We start from the raw sequence: 22,766 nt of genomic DNA on the forward strand, positions 1-22,766 counted from the left end.
ATAAGATAAACAAATTTGTGCAATGGTAACTAACATTTGGGCTATATATATTAATTAATATGAAATCTGAATTATGTCTCTTTTTTGCCTATAGAGATTATATTCTATGCTACAAATTCTGAATTACATGAGTTTGAATCTTGTTTCTGCTACCTACTGTCTGTGTGGCTTTGGTCAGATTTCTTGTCCTCTTTGGGCATTGATGTCCTCAACTGTAAAACAGTATTTACAATAATATCTATCACCTAGGTTTATGCCGTGTTAAGTAGATAATGCATGTAAAGCACTTTGCAGTGTCTGGTGCATAGAAAACTCTCTTGACAATACAAGTTTCAGCCTGGAATATTCATTCCAGCTTCCTAAAATTTACACAGTAAACAGATGCACTTTAAGCATTAATGAAAAGAATTGGATAAAAATATCAAAACATCCTGTTTTTCAGTACCGTAAACCTGAAAAAATGTCCTCTGTATTTGAATTGCTATTTGGCCTTGTGTTCCACTTTAAGGAATAATCCATCTATGAAAATGAAGTTGAGAGTCACTTTTATCCTAAATAGTCTAACTCAAATGTCAGTATAGGGTTGTTTTAGCAGAAATAGAAAATAAATTAATTAAATAATGGAAAGGAAGAGAAAATGAATACAATGAATGATGGAAATGAGACTTACATGGAGAGAGCTTAAAGATATATTCACAAAAATTTTATCCCAATTGTATCTTTTAAATGGAGAAAGTTATTAAACAAGTCCTATTCTCTTTTAATCGCCAATCAATTACTATATCACATATTTTGGTTTTGCTTCCTGAGTGTTTTGATTTAGTATCTTCTATATAGAATGTCAGCAAATTATTTATTGAATGAATGACTATAAAGTTAATATAAGAATCAAGGAAAAGACTGTTAGACTATTGGTTTTGATTCGTTTTACAACAAAAAAAAGAGCTAATGCAAAGTTGTCAGTTTCTTAAGGATACTGATATTCAGTTATGATTTTTGCCTTGAAATTCTTTTAAATTGGTAAAATAAGTTTAATTGGTTGTTTCTACGTAACAGTTGTTTCAACCCTAACATCAAGCTACAAAATGGTTTTCCCTTTCGATTTTGAATGAGTAAATTTTTGTGAATTGATGATCACTTTAAGCCACACATCAAGTCCAAATATCCCATGAGCAAATGAGAACCATTCAGTAAGGCATATTTGCACAACAAGCATTTGCTTCACAATACATAATGAATCCAAGTGGTCTCACAGCTCAAGAATGATGAATGTAGGAATGGAAAATGAAAGAGCTGGAGGGTGGGCATCTGAACCACAAGGGAAAAGATAGAAAAGTTGATCCACCTTGGAGGCTCAGTGCACTGTCGTGGTCTTGGTGGTGGTAGTTGTTGTTGGTGTCGTCTTGGAAGGAGGCACTGTGAGGCATTCTCCCACAATCGTTCTGGTACAATGGACAATGAGTAGCACCTTCTTGAGATGGTGGGTGGAAAGGCTGGTGCATGGGGCTCCTTTTTAGAGCTTTGAGTGATGAATTCCTTTCAGGAATATCTGGCAGCAGTTCACTGATAAGACGGTGCAGTATACTGTTGTCTGGCAAACTTCCCCTTCTCTTTTCAGCCTTAATTTGGTCACAGATGTCTTTAAGGGCAGAGTCCAGAGCCTCAAATACAGACGTTTTACATTTTGCCTTTTCCACCTGTTTTTTGGGAGTTGAATTTTTTTTCCTCCGGAAAGGCACGGGACTGACTAGAAATGCCAGTTTAGAAAGGCCAGGGTCCGTTTCTTGTCTTCTGGGCTCTTCAGTATTTTCGTGTTTAGCTCTTTCATGTTTTAACATTGTTGTAAATCGAGTATAGGAGGCAGGGCATCTGCCTTTGCAGGAGCTGATGAGGTGCCGGTGATGGTGGTGGTGATGGTGGTGGTGATGGTGGCTGGATCCATAAAAACTTTCAGAGGATGTGAAAGAAAAGTGATCAAAATCACTCTCACTGCAAAAGGACGATCCTTCTACATGAATGTAATCACTGTGGTCAGACACAACTCCATCCTGGTCACTATCAGAAAACTCCATATGAGTTCTCGGCTGCTCGTCACTGGTGACTTCAATGTGGATCGGCACCAGGGTTTTAGACTTGTAGCTTCGTTGTACCTGAGAAGGGCGTCTACTTTGATTTTCTTCCTCCAGCAAAGACTCAATGGAAAATCGCCTTTGGGGACATAAACCATTTTGTTGTGGTTCTAGGGTTACAGGAGATAACATTTCATCTCCTAAATTTGGCATGGATTTTGACTTCTGAATCAACTTTTCAAATTCAGAAATGCGGGTGGGTACCATGTCCCTGGGCACCTCCTCAGTGGAGGACTGGCTGCATCCATGGAGCAGGCCCTTGTGTTGCTGCTCCTTTTCATACTGCATTATTCTTGACTTTACAGAGCAAATCACCTCTGAATTCATCAAATCCTTGCGGTTGATGCGGTGCATTTTCTTGTACAATTTTAGGAACCCTGGGGCGTCGTGGGCTGACCTGTGTCGGAGCCTTGATCTGCTATTACTGCGGCCCTCCTGGATGTAGGGGGAAGCCCATGTTATGGGGCAGCTCTCCTTGGAGTCCTCTTCACATAACAGAGAACCCATACTTTCTGACTTGGCTTTCGGGTCAGGAAAACTATCGCAGTCATCGTTTAAAAGGTCATCGCAACTACGGGATTTGATTTTGGGGGAAACCGTTTCTTCAGTGCTGCTCCAGACCTCTGCGTTTTGCCGGGCCATTTGCCAGCCGTTTTTGAAAGTAATGGCCCTCTGTGAGTCATGTGGGATGTCCAAATGCTGTCTGTAAGTGTTACAGTAATCTAACTCATGGGAGGGGTTGCCGTTGAGCCCTGAGTAACTGCAAAGGGATGGACATATTTTGCTATCGTCCCCACCTTTTAGTCCAGGGCAGCGTGGTGGAAGAGAGACGTTGGAGAAGTTAAAAGGCTCATAAAGAGGAGAGCATGTCAGTTAGCGTCAGATAGCACAGCAAAGAGAAAGCATTTAGTGGAGTTTCATCTAGACACTGATTGTTATACGTGTAGCTTCAACTTCAGAGAAAAAAGCCTAATTCTAAAGCAAGGCAATACTTTGGCAATAAATGTAGCTTTGCAGATGATAGTTAACAAAACCACGTATAAAAAGTAACTGGTGTCGCTAATACGCCTATTTCTATTGCATATTTCATCCATCTTTCTGCAAATATGGTATTCAAAAATCCAGTAGTGCCTTGTAAGCTAATAGCATGACCTGGTAGTGATTTAAAGGTTTTGTAATTAATACCAAAAATGCTATAGATTTAAACATCTTAATATGGTAAGGATTTGAATCTTATTTGATTTATAATAATAAAGAGGTAAAGAGTAACTTATAAATTTACATTTAATTAATACTCCCATAACCGTATCAAATAATTTTTCATGGGCATTAGATAGAAAAAGCTATAAGACAAAATATTTTCCCAAATTGCAAAATCAAGTTCAGTTGCTGTGAACTATTGCTGCTAATATTTTTCTAAGAAATAAACCCAACTAGCACCTCTTTAAACAAATGAATTTACCTCTTTAATTTCTCTACCTTCAACCTCTTATTAGGCAGTTTCCCATAAGGATAACTGGATATAATGTAAAACTTTCATCAGAGGTAAATGCACTTGCTTTTTTCCAGGAAGGGTCTTTTTAAAAAATCATTTGCAATATAATAATGTAGAGCTAACCCTGACATCAATTTCGAATATCTATGGAAATAGTCTTTTCTTTTGTGTTGCTGAGTTAATTAATAAATGGGAGGCCAAATTACATCTAATGGGACATTTTCTTCTTAGAAATAAGCCTAGTGGAGGAAAATAGCTCTGTTGACAGCTCCTGCCTTCTCCAAATTCTTCAAAAGTAGATAAGCACATTAAGTAGCTATGTAGTATTTGAGAAAGGAAGTTGACTTAACACCCCCTAGGATAAAAACAAATATCTAAATTAATCAGAACCCTTTTAACTTTTGGGTGGTATCCAAGCATAATGAGTCAATGGCATTTCATGACCTATTGGTTTCCTTGGGATATTTGTTTATATAAATGAGTAGAATCTGATACGGGTACGTCTGTTAATTTGAGGAATGGTACAGTGAAAGGGGATCCCTCCCTGTGAATCTCCCAGTAAGTAGTCACAGCTCTACTAGGCCACGGACAAGAGCTAGCACCTCCTGCCTATCCAGAGCCCAATCATCAAAACCAAAAATCTTTTGCACACAGACCAGCTAACTCTTAGCTTTAATTTCATGTGGCAACACTTTCAGTGCCTACATTCAATATGTGTAGCTGAATCTCTGCTACTTTATGGAAACTTCAGTTACAGCTCACTTTCTTCACACACTTCAAATTTCTTCTCTCTTATGTTTCAACCCCAGAGGATTGGAGGAGACCCTGAGTCCCCAAATCCTAGGTACCTATGGATACTGGTTCAATCCTAGGTCTCTATCTTGGGGATATTCCTGTTACAGCTGCAGTAATGTGTAACTAAACAGAGACTTGAAGGAGTGACATCTTCCTTTCAACACAATTCACTAAATTTCCAGAGAGGAGACAGGCCATACAGAAAATTGGCTTGGTGATATCTAAACTTTACAGTTATGGCCTGAAACCAGTTAGTTCTTACTAGTGGACTGTTTGAATTGAACACTATGTTACATGCAGAACATGGATATTCTACTGTATGTATGAATATTGACCAAAATATAAAGCAAGTGATTAAAGAAACAACTTTCATAGGTTAGACAAACTTTTGTCTAGAATTAAATAATTTTAAAAATCCAAAACCAATTTATGTTTTAGGCAGCAACGTTCTCTGTTGCTACTTCTAGTTTCTATTCTATAAATCTGATTAATTTTTCTAGTTGTAGTAACATTAGAAAATGTTGACAATATGCAAATGTTAGGAAATGTAATCTTTTAATAGCCTGACAATACAATATTTGATACTTTAAATTTGTTCCAGAAAACACACACAATATATTTGGAGAAAAGAAAGCATTAACAGATGATAAGAGTCCTTTAAGCCACTCAAATGGTTCACCATCCTGATTTAGTCTGTGTATAAAGAAAGCTATTGTTCTGAAACTATATTTTATTTAAGACACTATTTACATGCTAACTATTTCTGGGTAGTTATCATTGGACCAGCTCTCCCAAAGTTAAAACTTAAACTAGTAAATTGTTTATATGTCATTTATTGCTGCTCACCTTTTGCTCTTGATGGGGAAGAAGGAGAAGAACTAATGAAGGACTTTGTCAGGGTGGTGCTTGATCCTGGGAGGTCTGCTCGACCTGGGCTAGTTCTGCTTGCAGTTGGATCCCCCAAGCCCCTCGGCTGCCCCACTGCAGGCTCGCTCTTCCTCCTTTTCCTAAAGTCACTGGCCATGCTTGCAGAACTGAAAAAAGGAATCAGCTTCAGTTTGGTTGGTGTTGCAGGGGGTTCAACTTTGAATCAGAAAGACTAGTGGAAGGTGCTGGTGGCCATGGTATGCCTCTTATCCCCCATCCCCCAAACTGCATTCTTAGGAATTCATTCCTTGATATTAAAAACTATTTCTTTATAATCACCTCTTTGAAAATTAATAGACTCATCTGCAAACAGTGACAGTTTCACATCTTCCTTTTCAATTTGTATTTCTTTTATTTCTTTTTCTTGTTTGATTGCTGTGGCTAGGACTTCCTAGACATTATTTTTTTAGAGCAGGTTTTTTTTTTATCTTAAATTCTTTTAAAGCAGTTTTATGTTTACAGAAAAATTGATTGGAAAGTACAGCGAGTTCCCATATACTCCCTTTCCCTTGCACACATTGTCTTCTGTTACTGACATCTTCTATTAGTGCGGTACATTTCTTACAGTTGATGAATCACATCGATATATTATCATTAAATGTAATTAAAGTCCATTGTTCATATTAGGGTTCATGTTTTCTGTTGAACATCCTATGGGTTTGAAAAATGTATGGTGACATGTGTCCCTCATTACTGTATCATATAGAGTAGTGTCATTGCCATAAAAGTCCCCTGTGATCTACCTCTTCATCCCTCCCTCCCTGTGAACACCTGGTGACCACTGATCTTTTTACTCTCTCTAGTTTTACCTTTCCCAGAATGTCATATATTTGGAACCAACAGTATGTACCCTTTTTAGATTGGCTTCTTTCGTTAGCAACATGCTCTTAAGTTTCCTCCATGTCCTTTTGTCGCTGGATAGCGCATTTATTTTTATTGTTGAATAATATTCCATTATATGGATGTACCACAGTTTGTTTATCCATTCACCTATTGAAGGACACCTTGGTTTGCTTCCAAGTTTTGGCAATTATGAATAAAGCTACTATAAACATTCATATACAGGTTTTTGTATGAACATAATCACCTTTAAAAGTAAAAATTCTCTATTAGTGTAATATTTTGTTACTGACAATTCTGTGTTAGGATTTGTACCATACATCTTTTCTCTATACAGAACAGTTGCAACAACATGAATATATCCGGAGGAGGGATGCCAAAATGGAGGAAAGGATTGGAAAAAAGGAGGAAATCTGGTAAGACCAATTTTTCTTACCTCGAGCTTTCCCTATGGCTTTTCCTAATAATCTTAGCTTTAAAAAACTTACACTGCAATTCCAACATTTTTCTGTTTAAATAATGAATGACCAATAATCTGGTCATCAAATAAACTATTAGAGTCCTTTTACCCGGTTGTATTAAAAGGTGTCGACAGTCTGTAAGGGCAGGGACTTTTTATCATGGTTCTGGATCTGAGTATAATATCATTTAAGACAAACATTAGTGAACGAATATATACCTCACATAGCATGCTGTCTGTCAAATCATTAGATAGAATTCCACCACCACCAGCAGCAACAGCACACCAGCTCCTATGAACCAGCAGTATGCTATTTGCTTCACTGTCATTGTTGTCTTACACAGCATGCACAGCGACCGCTGAGCTATGTGCTGTTGTCACTGTTTTACAAATGAATAAACGGAACCTGCAAGCTTTGCAAGTATAGAGGTGGAGCCAGACCTCAGAATTTGTCTGCATTCTTCTAAAGAGGACACCCATGTTCGCCTAGACCTCTTTTTGCTGTCATTATCCTGTCACATGAGTGTCTGTGTGTCTCTATGTAAATCCTTAGATCAGATTAGAACTAACTAAAATTCAAACATTTTAGGTGCATATATAATTGTAAAAGATATAAAAGAAGGGGTTCAGGGAGCTCCTTTCTCAGAGACATTAATGCTGTTTAATGGCACTCATGAAACCAATGTACAAAGGACCCAGTTTACTTTTCCATTTATGTTGATAGAAATCTGTAGAAGAGCAAATTATTGTTATATAAATATTTGTTGTTGATGATATGATATGGCTGGGAGTTTGCATTATTCATTATTGTCATTCTACTGTGTCTGAACTTCTGTAATATTTTAAAGTAAGAGTGATATTTAAAGCCTACGAACAGAACTTGCCTTGGTAGACTCTTAGGGCAGTTAGGACCTACAAGTTATTTTGGTTCGATTCTACTTTGTCCTTTGCCAACTGTGTAAACTTCGTATGTTACGGAGCCCAAGTTTCAGTTTACTAGAGATAAAATCTTAGGGATTGAGTATGTTTCTGTACTTAGAATGCCAGGTATATAGTAAGTTCTCATTTATCAGTTGTAACAGCATTCCTGATTTGTGTGGTCAGAGTATAATGAACAAACATATGTAGAACATAATTTATAAAATTTTTTCTAACTTATTACAGTTTTTTCAAATATATCATCACATCATCTCACAATATTGAAAATTAGATGTTTATTATCCTTATCTAAGGAGAAGAAAACTGGATATCGAGGAGACAGGGAAGGCAAGAATTTCTCAGCCTGTAATGGAATCTAGAGTTATTTTACTTAATTTTTATACATTCTTGAATATGGTCATATAAAATGATGCAGAAACAAGTTAAAACAACTTCATGAATTATGGTGCTTAAAATAAAGATGAGGGATAAATAATTTTTCATTTCTATTTCACTGAAAAAGAAACCACTGGTATAGAATATCCTGGTTGCATAATAATGAGACTCTTACCTAGTGGGTCTTTCCAGGCTCCTGTCGATAGAGGATTGATACAAGGAGGCCTGTTAAGATAGAAAGATAGTTCCATGAAAATTTTTACCATAGCAAAATTTTGTTTGTCCCTGGACATTATATTAGGTATCCTAAAAAGAATACTGTCAAAATTGACAAAATTTATTTTGGGCATAAAAATGTTTTCCCAAAGAGAAATCATGCAACCTAATTTCTACTTTCTTCTTATCTACTTCCTCTTCTCATATACAGTCATCCCTTGGTATCTGATGGGAATTGGTTCCAGGACCTCCCCAAGGATACCAAAATCTGAGGATGCTCAAGTCCCTCATATACAATGGCGTACTATTTGCATATAACCTACCCACATCCTTCCGTAAATTATCTCTAGATTACTTATAATACCTAATACAATGTAAATGCTATGGAAATAGTTGCTGGCATGGAAAATTCAAGTTTTGCTTTTTGGAAATTTCTGGAATTTTTTGGGGGGGAATATTTTTGTCCCTAAGTTGGTTGAATCTGTGAATGTGGAACCCACAGATATGGAGGGTCGACTGTACAGCACCGCTCTTCTCTGTGTAACTCAAAATATTCATAAATCAAACATTGCCTGAGGGGGAAAAAGAAAAATCAATAACCACTCCTTCATGTAGAAATAGACTATAAATAGAAATTTCTTACATAAGGGAATGGTTTGATGTTTAAAGAAATATTTGTAGTCATCATTCAATCCTTATAAAACATAACCTTCTTTATAAATTTTTGTCATGTTGCCAGGTGTTATTTTTATGTAGACATAAAATGTAAGCAGAACTGCTTTCATCTGTCAACATAGACATGACTTTTTAATAAAAACCACAGAATTTGGTTTGAAATTAAACTAGACTACCTGGTCCTTAAATCAGAAATTAGTTATGTTCAGGGTTAGCTTAAAATAAATGATTTAATGAACCAAAATATAACCTTTTTTTAGGAAAGTGCACTTTTAACATTTTAGTCAGAAAATCAGCTCTCAGTTATCCATGGTTTTAGGGACAAAGAAAAATAGATGATACAAATTGATAAATAATTCCAAATGCTTATTGTACACTCCATTTTCATACTTCTTCATTCTGAACAATACAATGAAACAGATATTAAACAAAAATGTTAGATATGAATTTGAGATGAAAGTAGTTGTGGTATGATGCATGATGTCTAGGATGTATAGGGAAATGCCTACCAATTATATACACACACACACACAATCCCCCTTATGCATAACTCTAAAATTGCTTCTATTAACTAATATTTTCATTTTTACTGAATGAGAATGGAATTGCCCAAAAACAAACAAAAGCATCTCTCTGCAAGAGAATATTACCCTCTCTTTTCTCTAGACAGAGAAAAGCATATTATAATACTTTTAGTTCCTGTAAAACATTTAGATTCTGAATTTCTCAATAGATATAAAGATAGAAAAAAATTGGTCTGCTAATCGGGTAAGTTTACATGACTATTTTAACTTGCTACTCTGAATTGGACACTGGAAAGGTGGAAAGATAAATACTAAATAAGAAGGATGGCAAACAAGTAAATAAATAAAACCAGACAATTATATTCTGATTTTGAAATATTAATTCTACATGTTTGCAGAAGAGCAACACCAAAGAGCCTCAGAGCACTGCCACCTGTGTGGCTCGCAGCTTTCATGGGACATCCAACCACAAACCACAGTTGGCCATCAAATAGTATCCATTGTGGAACACTCTTAGAATACCCCTAGAGTGATCAGAAATTTTGAATCACCAGCTAAATGATTTTGAATCATGACCCTAAACAATAATATGAAATAAAACATAGTGTAAAAAGTGAAGGCTCTATACTGATAAATTAATTGTGTTTTAGACTTAGGCTAAGAAACTACAATTACTCCTCCTTGTGCTGGTTTCCACAACCTAAAATAAACTGAAACCAGTATTGTGATGTGTGTTCAAAGGAAAGGTTCAGTATTAAATTATAAGGAAACAATAAAAAGTCTAGATAGATGACTAAGAGAAAACCTTGTATGATAAGTATAAAATAGTACTCATTCTGAAATGGAAATTGTCTCCAGAAAGGAGGTAGCTATTTTGCCTATTATGATCTACTGAGTATTTACATATTACCATTATTTTAATACACCTAAATGAAGGTCATTTTAATAAAATACAGACACTGAATCGCTCTTTCTGCTATGTGATCATGTGATTAAACTTTGCTTAAAAGTCCTTAATTGTTCCTTATTAATGCCAGCTTCTCACTTATATTTATGGATTAAAAAGTATGTTATTCATGGCATATACTAGGCAATTGATAAATGGTAGCTAAGATAATGTCTAATCAATTACAAATTTTACCAGAAATGTTTTACATAAGGTTATTAGAGACAGAATCCAGTACCTTATCAGAGGATTTTTTAACACTGAAAAACCATGACGTGAAGTTAATAATATAGTTAATATGCTCTCAGAACATACGACACCCCCTTCTCAATCCCTAAGAGATAATGCAAAATCAGTTTAACCATCAGCAAAGTGCTTCTTTATGTGATTTTTTTTTTGCCACTACCGTTAACATTACAGAATGCATAGAATTAAGTTTCTACTATTTTTATCCCAAGAATTATTGTGTAATGTTAATTATAGAAATGTATTTCACAGAAATTAATGGTTAATAGGAAATAGTATTAAGTAAATAATTTGGTTCTAAAAGATTTGAGCTCTAAATATATCTTTTGGAATTGCTAAGAAGTATGGTATAAAGGAAATAGCACTGAAGTGAAGGTTAAGAGATCTGTTTTTTACTTTTAATTTGCCACCATGTTATCATCTGATTTTGGACATATTTCTTAAAATAGTTGAACTCTACTTTCTTGACTGAAAAATGAGTGAGTTAGACCTGGCGATCTCTAACTCCATTTCAGTTCTCAATGAACTAACTGTCTTAAAAATATCTTGGAAATATCTGACCAAGATATCTGAGAGAAATAGCTGACCAAATTGAATTCCAAAGTAAATTCTTTGGCTGTTCATATATTGAAATGATACCCTTTCTTCAGATCTAGAGGTAACATGACACACAGAATAGAACTGCTTGTTGTATTTGATTTTCTTCAGATTATACACCTATGTACAGCAAATAAACCTTTAGAAATGATTGAATTCAATAACCCAGAATGTTTCTGGTTACTCTATTTTACTTTTTATTTAATATATAAATATTTCAACACTTCTCTGTTTTAACATACACTGTGATGCATACCTCAGGGGAAATAATTTGGAATTGCAAATTGGTCTAGAAAGTTGGATATTTCCTCCTGAGACTGTGCCTGCAATTCCAGTTGTCACCATCGTGTGTCAGGAGTATATCCTGCAGCATAGGTATTCTACTAGTTTTGTTTTCTAGTTGCACATATTTAACTGAGTTAAGACTTTTCAATGAAAATATATATTTTTCATACTCTCTTTGACTAATTCAAATAACACTTTACATTGCCAGGCATAAATTTTTTTTTTTTTTTTTTTACCTATCAGATTGTCATGAGCATTCCTATACAGAGATGGAAAATGCATTTCATCTCATGTGCCAGTGATAATCTATTAGAGTGGCTGCCTGGATTATAGCATTGAGAAGGATTAGTAATGTCTGCCAAGGGTGTCTGACTGGGAAGTTGTGACATGTGTGCCAGTTATTTGTCAGCCCTATTCTTGATTTTATCTGATGCTAAAGTCCACAAATTGTATTTAGGAAAATGAAAGAATTAAAATAAATTTTAGGAATATGTGAGGCATAAAAATCTGATTATCTAAGAATATAAACTGTCATTCTACACCTCCAACCATGATGATAAAATGGCTCTGAAGAGATTTCTAGCAGTATTTTACTCAGTCTAATCAAATATATGCACTAACACTACTACTTTTGCTTTTTGATTATCACACTGCTGGATACCAGGATGCATTGAATAGTTCACCTGAAAGTAATGATCGGAATGATTCTTCACCTATGTTTCAGAAAGAGCCAACACTTTTGGTATAATTAATGTCCAAGCAATGATACTGGATACAATCCAGTGATGCAAAGACAGATTTTCAAAAACAGCTTAGACACTTTAGCGAATTGTAAAACACGGATGTTCAGAATCACAGTAACAGGTCCTAAGAGAGAAATCTGAAAAAGAGAATAATTTGTTTTTACCTCATTGGAAACACCAGAAGAATGATCTTGAACATAGTCCAGAGCCTTTTTAGGAGGCTGGGTGTAGATGCACCACATAAGCAGAAGTGTAGAGATGGAATGGAGGAGAATCAATGGCAGCAAGGAATGAACATGTGGAAAAGGTGACAACAGTTAGAAATTGAGCGCTGACAGTATCAGATACACATATAGAGTGACATGAATGGAGCAAAATGGGGGTAGCCCAGGAGGAAGAGTGCGATGTTCGTAAATATTCTCAAGCACTGGGCAAAATTACTAGTGATTTGATTAGTATATTTATAAACTCATTTCATCAAATCAAAATTAGCACTCCTAGTCTCTAGCCACGGAGGAATGCAAGGTACATTAAAAAAAACACTGAAGGAGCAGGTGGATAGCATGCTGGTGAGTTTCCATGTGTGGCCTGAAAATGATTGTAGAAAAATGCTGATAATTTAGGCTCAAAACAGAAATTGGTCCTATCCCTATAAACTGTGCAATCAGCAATAACAACACATATAAATTAAAGCTAGGGAATTTTTTTTCTCTAAAGTAAAATGCATTTATGTGAATACTTGGATTCAAATTAGGAAAAATATTCTTCCTATCAGTTATAGAAATTCTAAAAATATTATTTGGTTTATACTCATTTACAGTCACTTTTGATCCAGTTCAATAAGATACAATGAATCTAACCAAGTCTCCTTTGCATTTTAGTGGACAAAAGGGACTAACTACTATAACCACCTAGTATATAATATATGGTCAGTATATGACTGTATAAATCAGTCTATGACATGATAAAAGAGAGATTGTACTCTCTGATCTTTAATAAAACTTCTGTGTGGTGTATTCGGTATGTTAAGTGTTTAAAATTCAGAAACACCAGTGAGAGTATAAAAACTATGTAACCGACAGACATCAAATGCACTGTGTCGGCAGCTGCAGTTCCCCAGTAAAACTCGAGTTAATAAAGGAAATTGTTATTTGAAGCTTGGGTTGATGCTTTATCCCAAACAGATGAAGCAGTTCTCGTAAGATCCACCTTTGGTGGAGGTCTGGGGACTAGAGGAGTCGTGGTGGTTTTCAGTAGCAGGAGGAGAAATCAAGGTCCACAGGGTTTCCTTGTTTTTCCTTCTCCTTATATCCCTAAGAGCAAATGAGACATTTTATAGTGGGGATATTCTGGCAGTATATTATAGTGGGGATTTGCCAGAAGTTTTTGTTTGTTTTTGTTTTTTTGATAGGTCTGAGTTTAACTTCTGACTCTGCCACTTAACTCTCTTGGGCAAATTACTTAACCCCTCTGGCCTCCGGCTTCTTACTGGAGAGACATTGTGAGGACTCAGATCATTAGTATGGAACCCAGCCCTCTCCAGGTGCTTGGTGATTCCTCAGCAAATAGGAGCTATCATAATAGTAATTTTTATTATTTTAAGTTTCACAGTGCTTTTCTGATTGAGCTAGATCCAAGTGGACTGTAAACAAATACAAATCTTCTATAAATCTGTAATAATTGTCTGACGATTCTAGGACAGATACTATCTCAACATTTTGAATCTGTAATCAATCAGATATTAAATAATCTAATGCATGATTTGGTGGGAAAGAAAAACTATATAGGAAGTGTCTGACATGTTTAAATATTTGGTAGAGAAGTGAATGCGGGCTAAGCTGTACCAAATTTGTGTGTGTAGAATATACTTTTTTCAGAGTATTTTTGGTGTATATAGTATTCAGCTTTCATTCTCTAAATGACACCTATCTCTTCTGATAACGGTATGTTTTATAAATCAAACAACATTCTCCTAATCGTTTTATATTAACAGTCTAGCCTCACTTACCGGGCGTCCAAACTCCAGTTCTGAAAAGAATTTATACCAGGGCTCATTTTCTAAATCTATGTCATCTGGATTTATGCGATCAGTCTGGAGCAGATGTGAAGGAAAAGGGAAGGAAAAGTCACACTGAGCTAAGTGAGGGCAACGCTGTGAGGCATGAAAAACACACACATTCGCACACAAACATGCATCAACTCTCACCCAACAAATCTCAGCCAGAGAGAACAAAGGAAGTAAAGTAAAATGGGCAAAATTAGGATATGAAGATGAGCTTTGATGGCATCACTTAGGCCCCTAGTTATTTTCTCCGCCATCATTTCTAGTTTTCTCCTTAGCTTGATGCATAAACTATGACAAACTCTCTGTGACAGTGAGATTGAGCATTGATAGCACAGCAGGATATTAAAACAGGCTCAACTCAGTCACCAAGTAGCTCTTCTGGGCGAGTCACTCCATCGCCCCCGCCCTCATTGGTCCCAGCGTGTAAGCCTGGAGTCAGCAGACAGTTCGCTCAGGTGCAGGCACTTGGAGAGCCTGGGGAAGGCAAGGGGTAACGTGGGAAGAGATACAAGGTGGGGGAGGAGTGAGAAGTGCTGGGAGACTGTTAGCGGGTTGTTTGGCATGAAGAACCCGGGGTCTCGGTGAGAAAGAAAAGGGCAGCAAAGTGGGAGTGATTGTGAGTAGCCAGCCTCTGATTATCTTCTTAGCCTCTGGGGAGCCAGGGCTGCACCTGAACTTCCCGACGGCATGAGGTAAGTTAAAGAAGGAAGGAGCTCACCCAGATGGGAGAGAGAGCCGGGGTGCACGCGCTTGGTGTGGGAATGCTGGTCCTGGGCGGAGGGGAGGGGCTACCAGTTACTTCTCCATATGGTGACATAGAAATAGGCTTCCGGCCAGGGTCCCTTGGAACAGGTGTTGGAGTGGTTGGGAGAGGGGGCTGTAAGAAAAAGGGGTGAAGGAAAAACTTCTTCATTAGATGGAGGTTCTCGATGGGACCAAGAGGACACCAGCTAGCAGCACTTTGTGTCCTGCCTTAGGTGAGGCAGGAGGAAACGTTCAGGAAAAGTAAAATGTCCCCGGGGTCTCAGATAATTTAGGAATGGCCCGGATCACTGAAAAGGCGTGAAGACAAGGAACCTTCACAAAGTGAAGAAAGGCCACGTTTTATGAGATACCCTGAGTATCACCTTCTACCTGTCCCCCGTGAGCTAGAGAAATGGACCTGGGTGGGGTTAGGTTTTTCATATTACTGTGGTCAGTCAAGGTTGGGGAAGAGAGAGGGAGAAAATCCCACCCTGGTTTGGTTAAGACTTTAGAGAAAAATTTAAAAAAAATTTTTTTTTTTTGTAATTGACTTACACCCCTCCACTGGTTTCTGAATGTCGTATTTAAGATACAAAACCTAGGACTGTTAATGTAAGCAGGTTGAGAAAATATATATATATTATATATATGCTTTAATAATAGAAAAAAAGACAGAGCATTTATTTTACCCAGTGATATCCTTAATGCTTTTAAATAATACATGCCTGACCAGATTCATTCAGGCCATTGATTTTACATTAAAAAGGGATGCTTAAAGTACTACATATGGGTTATGACTTCTTTGAGAATTTATTACATGACACTAATTAAGCGTGGAACAACTGGATAGTAATATTTTAAGTCAGGGGAAAAATAAAAAAACTCCAGTTCTCTAAAAGCCATTCACCTGGGCCAGGAGAGGACACATTCCAGGAGATATATGATGTGCTCATGGCCTCAAAGCAGATTCGTATCATTCCCTTCCAGTTTCTAAAGAACTCAAGGACCTCCATGGAGTAACTACATCTCAGCTCCAGGAGAAATGCTCTACAAACTTGTGATATTGGGTGCTTTGAGATATGCCATATTCAAACAAAAGCCATTATTTGACATTAGCTTGTCCAAGTGTTTTGTTGGCCTGTTGCATTCCCAATAGTTTTGTTAATAACACAGTCTGTATTTAATAATCAATTATATCCAAAGCCTTTTTAGAGATGTGCTTTTTATTTCAATATTTTATGAGATTATAATAGTAGTTACAGGCAGTGATAGAAAAGTTTGAGACATCATAACACAAGAGTGAAAGGGCCTATGGTATCCAGAATATGTGGTGACCATAATGATAAAGACCATGTAATAACCCTGTGACATGTTTACCGTGGAGTGCTAGGAGATTAAAAACAGACTATGATAACAGTTATGGTGGTGTCACAAAGCCTGTGTCTGGACAAGCACAGTATTGAGATTGTTCTGTTCTTTCTTTTAAAGTATTATTCTCCTTTACTGTTATAATGTTATGGAGAACATCGTATAATTACTATGAGAAATGTTGCAGAAATTTTGAGATATATTCTCTTACTTAGTCAACATTATATTTGGTTTACACTTCAGAAGTAACAGTGAAATTGATAGAAAATATTCTGGTAATTAATTTACCATTTTCTGTTTAATTAAAAAATTTGTTTCAATTTATCTCTGATTCAATAGTGCAAAAATAGTAATTGAGATTCTGATAGTACTGAAATACTGTTTTTCTCCAATTATCATTTAGATTATAGCTGCAGTATGTAGGTATTTTGTGGAATAGTTTGGCTGGAGCTGATATTTAAGGTAGTTGACACTAGAGAGAATTTTCCAGTAATTTTGTTCTGTCTGTAGAGACCCAGGACTGCTTCCACAGGAAAACTAATCTTTGGATTTTTCAAATCTCGCTGTTTCTAATGTTATATCCTTAATAATATTATTAATTCTTGATTTTATAATCTCTGTTTTCATGTACAGTACTTTATTTTGCTAAGGGGAGATAGAAACTTCTCTTAGAGGAAACATTTGTTTCAAAAACATTTTGAACAGTAGAGGGCAGCAAATTTACTAGACAAATAAGTATATTTGGTTACAACTTCACATTGATTTCCACCTTAAAAAATAGATACAACAAACAAATATACTAAATCCTGATTTATAGAAATCTATTTCTATGATAGACTATGGAAAAGGGAGCAGAATATCTACCATCTTGCACCCTACCTTGGAATGGCAACTTCCCATGAATTACGATTTTGTAGATTAAAACTTCAATTTATCATCTCAATGGGCAACTGTCTAGAATTCATGCCAATAGAAATTAGAAGAGAAAACCCCCGCAAGGATAACTGGTAATTATCCATAACTTTGGAATGTAATGAAAGGCACATGCTTGAGCAGAGCCTCGATCGATGGTAAAGAAATGGTAAGTGGCAGAACTAGAATTTTCTCTATGCTGCAGTTGACCTTTTGAATCCCTTTAGTCAGGCAACAATTAAATGTATTATGTAGCAATCTTGAGTCACTCTAAGGTACACAGAGGCCTCACAAAAGTCAGTGATATACATTCAGATGGTCAGCCGACGGACAGACATACTAATGATCTCACTAAATCAGCACTTTCCATAAGTGACTTGAAAGTTTTTTAGCCGTTCAACATGAGTGTTAACATTCAGAAACTCATTTAGGAAGCATGATCATGCTCATAAAAGACAACAAAAGAGCAGAGATACTGCTGCACCTCTTTCTACCCTCTTTTGATCTCTTTTCATTTTGAAAAACTCAGCACACATGGGCTTACAACGAACACTGGTCATGAGCTCAAGAGGAAGTAAGAAAACCTAAAATTATAAATCACACACAATTCTTATTTAAAGGTAACCTATTTTTGAAGTTTTGTTTTCTACAGTTTAAAAGCATTTTGTTGCTTTTCAGGTTATAAAAATTCTACTGTTCTCAGAATTCTTATTGCGGCCATGGGATTTCTATGTGCCGTTCCGAACAGAAAAATTGCCAACATCATTTGGTCCTTTATAACTTATGCTCATTAGATTTTTAAGCCTTAATGACACTGGCTACTATGTTTTATATTTATTGAGATACCACAGTAAGTGCTCTACGCATTGTTAGTTGGGATAATTTTTTATGGTTCAAACCAACAGATGAAAGTCTCAGAATTTTTATAGCTTAAGCTTTAAGTGACAGTCTTCACTGCTAAAGAAGCTTAAGTTTACTGAGGCTTTAAATTGCATTTCAACTCTGCCCTGTGTTTTCAATGCTTTTTCTTTCACTTTTACCATTATGTGCAGGTTTAGTTATTGTAGAGAAAGATAACATCTCCCTCTTATTTTCTATTTTCAAGCATAAAGTTGTCCTAAATAAGTGCTTAATTGAATTTATATTATTTTATTTTAATGTGGTTCACCTATAAACATATCCAACCCAGATGGGATGTAGAATTTTATTAATATAATCCAAGCAGAGAGTTTGCATGATTGTCTCATGGAATAAATTGCAGTTGAAATCAGTTTAAGATAAATTCCTGGTGATGGCAAAGTATTTTTCTAGATCAAACATTTGGCCCATTTAGTCATCATTTCTAAATTTATAGTCAAATGAGCATCTAGGCACTTCAAAAATTGTATTCATTTTTACTTTCCTGTTAAAGAATATAAATGCATATTCCATTGATTTCTAAGGAAGAGGAGGATCCTTTTGGCCAGGGTCAGGGGAGGACTTCTCTTCCTCTACCCCCTTTGTACGCTAGGGAATCATGGAATTCGGGAACCACAGTTACTAACAGCAGTGTGTGGAATCCCTCGTGTGTGCTTTGACGGAGACCCATGGTGCCTTTTGTCACTAGAAATGTACAGACTTCATAGATTAGCAACAGAACAAGGATTAGGTCCCACCAACTTTACCCACTAACTGCAAGGGTAAAACCTATACTCATTCCCTTACTATTAATTCAGTGTGTATTCACTGAACACCTACCATGTGCCAGGCATTGCGCTAGGTGCTGGGGATTCGACTGGTGCACCAGACGGGGTCCCTGCCTTCAAGGACCTTAAAGTCTAGTGAGGGACACAGACAAGTAAACAGGCCATTACAATTCAGGGTTGTGAGGGGTAATGCAGTGTGCTGTAGGGGGGCTCACAGCAGGAGAAGCTTGGCCCCTAGTGTCCAGTAGTCGGGATGGTGCCCTGGGGGAAGTGAGACAGGCCGAGGAGGAGATGGGATTTTCCACAGGAAGAAAGAGGTGGTGGAGAGAGCATTCCTGGCAGAGAGACAGCCTGTGCAAAGGTCCAGGGGGGGAAGATTGACAGCTCTCTGTAGAGCTGGAACATGGTGAGTGAAGCAGAAAGGGCAGGAAGATACTTGAGGCTGGAGAGGTCAGCGGGGGCCAAACCACAAGGTTTTTTGTATATTACATTAAGGAACTTGGATTTTGCTCTAAGGACACTTGAGAGCTGGGAGAAAGTTTTGAGCAGGAGGTTTTCTAAGATTGCCCTAGCTGTGGTGTGGAGACTAGATTGGAGAATTAGGGAAAAGAGTTAGTGGCTGTCATTCTAACATAGGCAATGGACAATTGTGGACCAGAAGAGAGGAGTGGCCGTGGCATTTCTCCTGGGAGGCAGGACTTTGAGATGGTTGGGGAGAGGCGAATCCAAGATGACACTTGGGAAAACTGGGCAGACAATGGCGTCATCTCGGAATTCAAAAGAACAACAGAGAATAACCCAGCTGTGGTGTATAATTTACAGACATTTAAGATGAAAAGAGTAAAGGAATGCTCACAAACCGTCTTGGAGGAAAAAGACATGAGAGTGCCTAAATCTTGCGGTCCTTACGTGTTGTCCACATGCTGTCCCATCACTCGTATTTAGCAAACCTGCTCTCTATCCTCTCTCTTGCGTGTGTCCAAGACACTCTCGAATCTTACGTAAACTCTATCAAGATATAGCCACTCTCTGCAAAAGCACCATGCCCTGAGCCCTTTGTTTTTGTTTTTCTGATTTAGAGAGGCAACTGGAATGGATTCAGGGTTGATGAAAAGAAAAAGATAATAGTCGAGTCCTATAATAAAAACCTGGCCAAAATGATACAGATGATTAGCTCAAATCATTTTGCATAAGGCTGGCCCTCAGCAAAATTGTTTAGGAGGGATAAACATTTTGGTTCTTTCCATTTCTTCATAAAATATCCATTTTCATTTCCTTCCAAGTTTCTAGGTTCCTTCCACTGCTCCTTTCCTGTGGCAGCAGAGACCCATCCGTACCCAAATCTTCAGCCATACCCACATTCCAGATCTTTCCATTCTTCTTAGAGCTAGTTAAGTGTACAGGTCTTGTGTCCTAACTACTCAGGGCCCAGGTTGCTGGTAAAATAAATCCAGTACACTAATTTATTATAAATGAACAAATTAACTTATACTGCAAAATAATTAAATAATCAAATACTCTAATTAAGGTGATAATGACTACCAGCTAAATATGTTTCCGATTTAGCTAATCCGGGATGTGCAGCAGTATGGTGGTGATTAAGTGCACCAGGCATGAGTCTGCCTGGGCTCAACTTCCAGGTCCAGCACTCACCAGCCACGGGAACCTGAGCAAGGTTACTTAATATGTGCTCAGCCTCTCAATCTGTAAAACGGGAATTCCATACATCTACTTCATAGGGTTGTTGGGATCATTATATGATATAAGGCATAAATTACTAATTATAAGGCCTGACACATAAGTAAGTGCTCAATAAGGAGCTACAACTACTGCTATTGCTGCTGATATTATTATTGCTATTTTTAAACCGGGAGCCTTCAAAGCTTTAACCCAAAGACATGGGTAAAGTGGAAATTTCTGTCACAATGACAGGGCCTGTGAATAAGCTCCTGATGGGGCGAATTCATTTGGTGTGTCTCCGTTTTAACCATACAGGAGATGGTCTACTTCTCACAAATGTGACGCTACTTTGCATATTGATTAAATGATAGACTCCAAGTTCCTTGAGGTAAAGACTATGTCTCGCTCACTGCCGTGTCCCTCACATGTAGTACGATGCCTGGCACATAGGTGGGGCTTCACAGGTTTTGCTGCATGAGTAAATACTAGAAATATCCTGACGGGATTGCTTCCAAAATCAATCCTGTTTCCTGACATCACAGCTACAAAAGCATTCCAGGACAGTTACAACCCCCAGCATCCTAAGAGTCTCAGACATTGTTAGAATGATCGTTAATGTTTCGTTATTTACATTTAAATCTGAGACTCATTATTTTGCATGATTATTTTGCTATTTTAAATTTTATGCAGTGGCGATATCATGGTTCACTCAGTTCTTATCCTAGAAATTTCAAAGGTCATGATATTCAGTCATATAACTTAGTGAATGGGTTATATGTTTGCAATGGAACCTGCAGTTCGGTGGTGGTCCTTTTTTTTCTTTCAGTTTTTCTGGTAAAGTCCTGTTACTCTAAAAGATATGAGTTATTTGAAGAAAGGCAAAGAAGGCTTAGAAAAATATCCTGTATGAATTATGTGATTATAAGATTTTTGAACATGTTTCTCAAGAACATAACCATAAATACAGGGTTTCAAAAACTAAATCAAGGACACTCATATTGGGTGTGGTGAGCAACGGTTTCTAATCAAATTTCAGGGCTGGCCTTATGTTATATATAATACTGTGGTTTCTTGGATACTCTTAAAGGCACTAACAAAGAAAACTCTCTTTTTCCTGTTCACTGACACCTAAAATTCTTTTAAGACAAAGACGAGCAAATTGCAACCAGAAGCAGGTTTTGATAGAGGGGATGCAGAGGAATTATAGAATTTCAAAGGGATCCTGAAGTCATTGATCTAGGAGGGAAAGCGAGGACTGGGGGAATCAAAACAAAAGAGGGCCAAGGAAGAGCCTATTTGTTCAATTGTACTTTGAGGAGGCAAGTGGTTATTTTCAACTTTTTATGTCTTTTCCTTTGCATGTAATTAAAATATATAATTGGAAAAAATACTGCAAAGTTAAATATAATCTTGATCCATTAGATTGACAATCAGTCAGGAAACTTGAGGCTTGGTAACCTGAGGGAGATTTAATAAGAATCAATTAAAACAACTTGTTATAACAAAGGACATTTGGAAAATTTCCCTTTAAGCCAAAGAAATATTAAGAAACCAAAATGGAAACCAAGGGATGGAACTGCCTGGTCCATTTGTATCAGAGAGAATGAAGGATTGTTCTCATTAGCAATGGAGACTGGCAATTCAGTGTTGCATTTGAGAGTTGTGCTTTTTCTTTTTAAAAAAATTAAACTCAGGATCACGATTAGGCACATTTATAGTTACATGAGAATGAGTCCTATATTTGGTGAGTAGGGACAATATATTAGAGACTGTATCTTTAATTCTGAGATAAGATACACAAATCATGATACAAAATAAACATGATTTCTAAATAATGCCAAATAAATAAATTACCTTTGTGGTTAAAAAATTGCTAAACGGTATGAAATTCAGGTTTATTTGGGAACCCAGGAAACCTAGAGAACTGGCGTTCTGTTTAATGACAAGTGCTTACTGGTCTTTCATGCTGCAGAATGGATGACTTCCCAGGTTCATATTCAAAAATACTCCTTGGCTCAGAACGAAATTTCCTTGTGTCCACTTTTCTGTCTGGAGGGTCCCAGTCATGCCTAGAAATCAACAACAAATTACATATTAAAATAATTCTCTATGCTTAAAAC

The 22,766-nt window shown here is 36.9% G+C and overlaps 1 protein-coding gene across 10 annotated transcripts in view; it reads right to left on the reverse strand.

Moving 5' to 3' along the window:
- The window catches only part of SORBS2 (sorbin and SH3 domain containing 2), a 203,712-nt gene that overhangs the window by 30,896 nt on the left and 150,050 nt on the right, over positions 1–22,766 (reverse strand). For 2 of the 10 annotated variants that reach the window (XM_068531977.1, XM_068531976.1), the window contains 4 exons: positions 22,601–22,715; positions 8,136–8,185; positions 5,266–5,453; positions 1,346–2,926 (listed from right to left, as the gene is read on the reverse strand). In XM_068531977.1, the coding sequence (XP_068388078.1) occupies positions 1,346–2,926; positions 5,266–5,453; positions 8,136–8,185; positions 22,601–22,715 (1,934 nt within the window). Of the gene's footprint in view, positions 1–1,345; positions 2,927–5,265; positions 5,454–8,135; positions 8,186–12,356; positions 12,420–14,200; positions 14,285–14,975; positions 15,135–22,600; positions 22,716–22,766 lie in introns of all 10 variants that reach the window. The other 8 variants (XM_068531982.1, XM_068531983.1, XM_068531974.1 and 5 more) reach the window with 7 other exon arrangements.

This window comes from Eschrichtius robustus, chromosome 21, assembly GCF_028021215.1.
Source record: "Eschrichtius robustus isolate mEscRob2 chromosome 21, mEscRob2.pri, whole genome shotgun sequence".
Lineage (NCBI taxonomy): Eukaryota > Metazoa > Chordata > Mammalia > Artiodactyla > Eschrichtiidae > Eschrichtius > Eschrichtius robustus.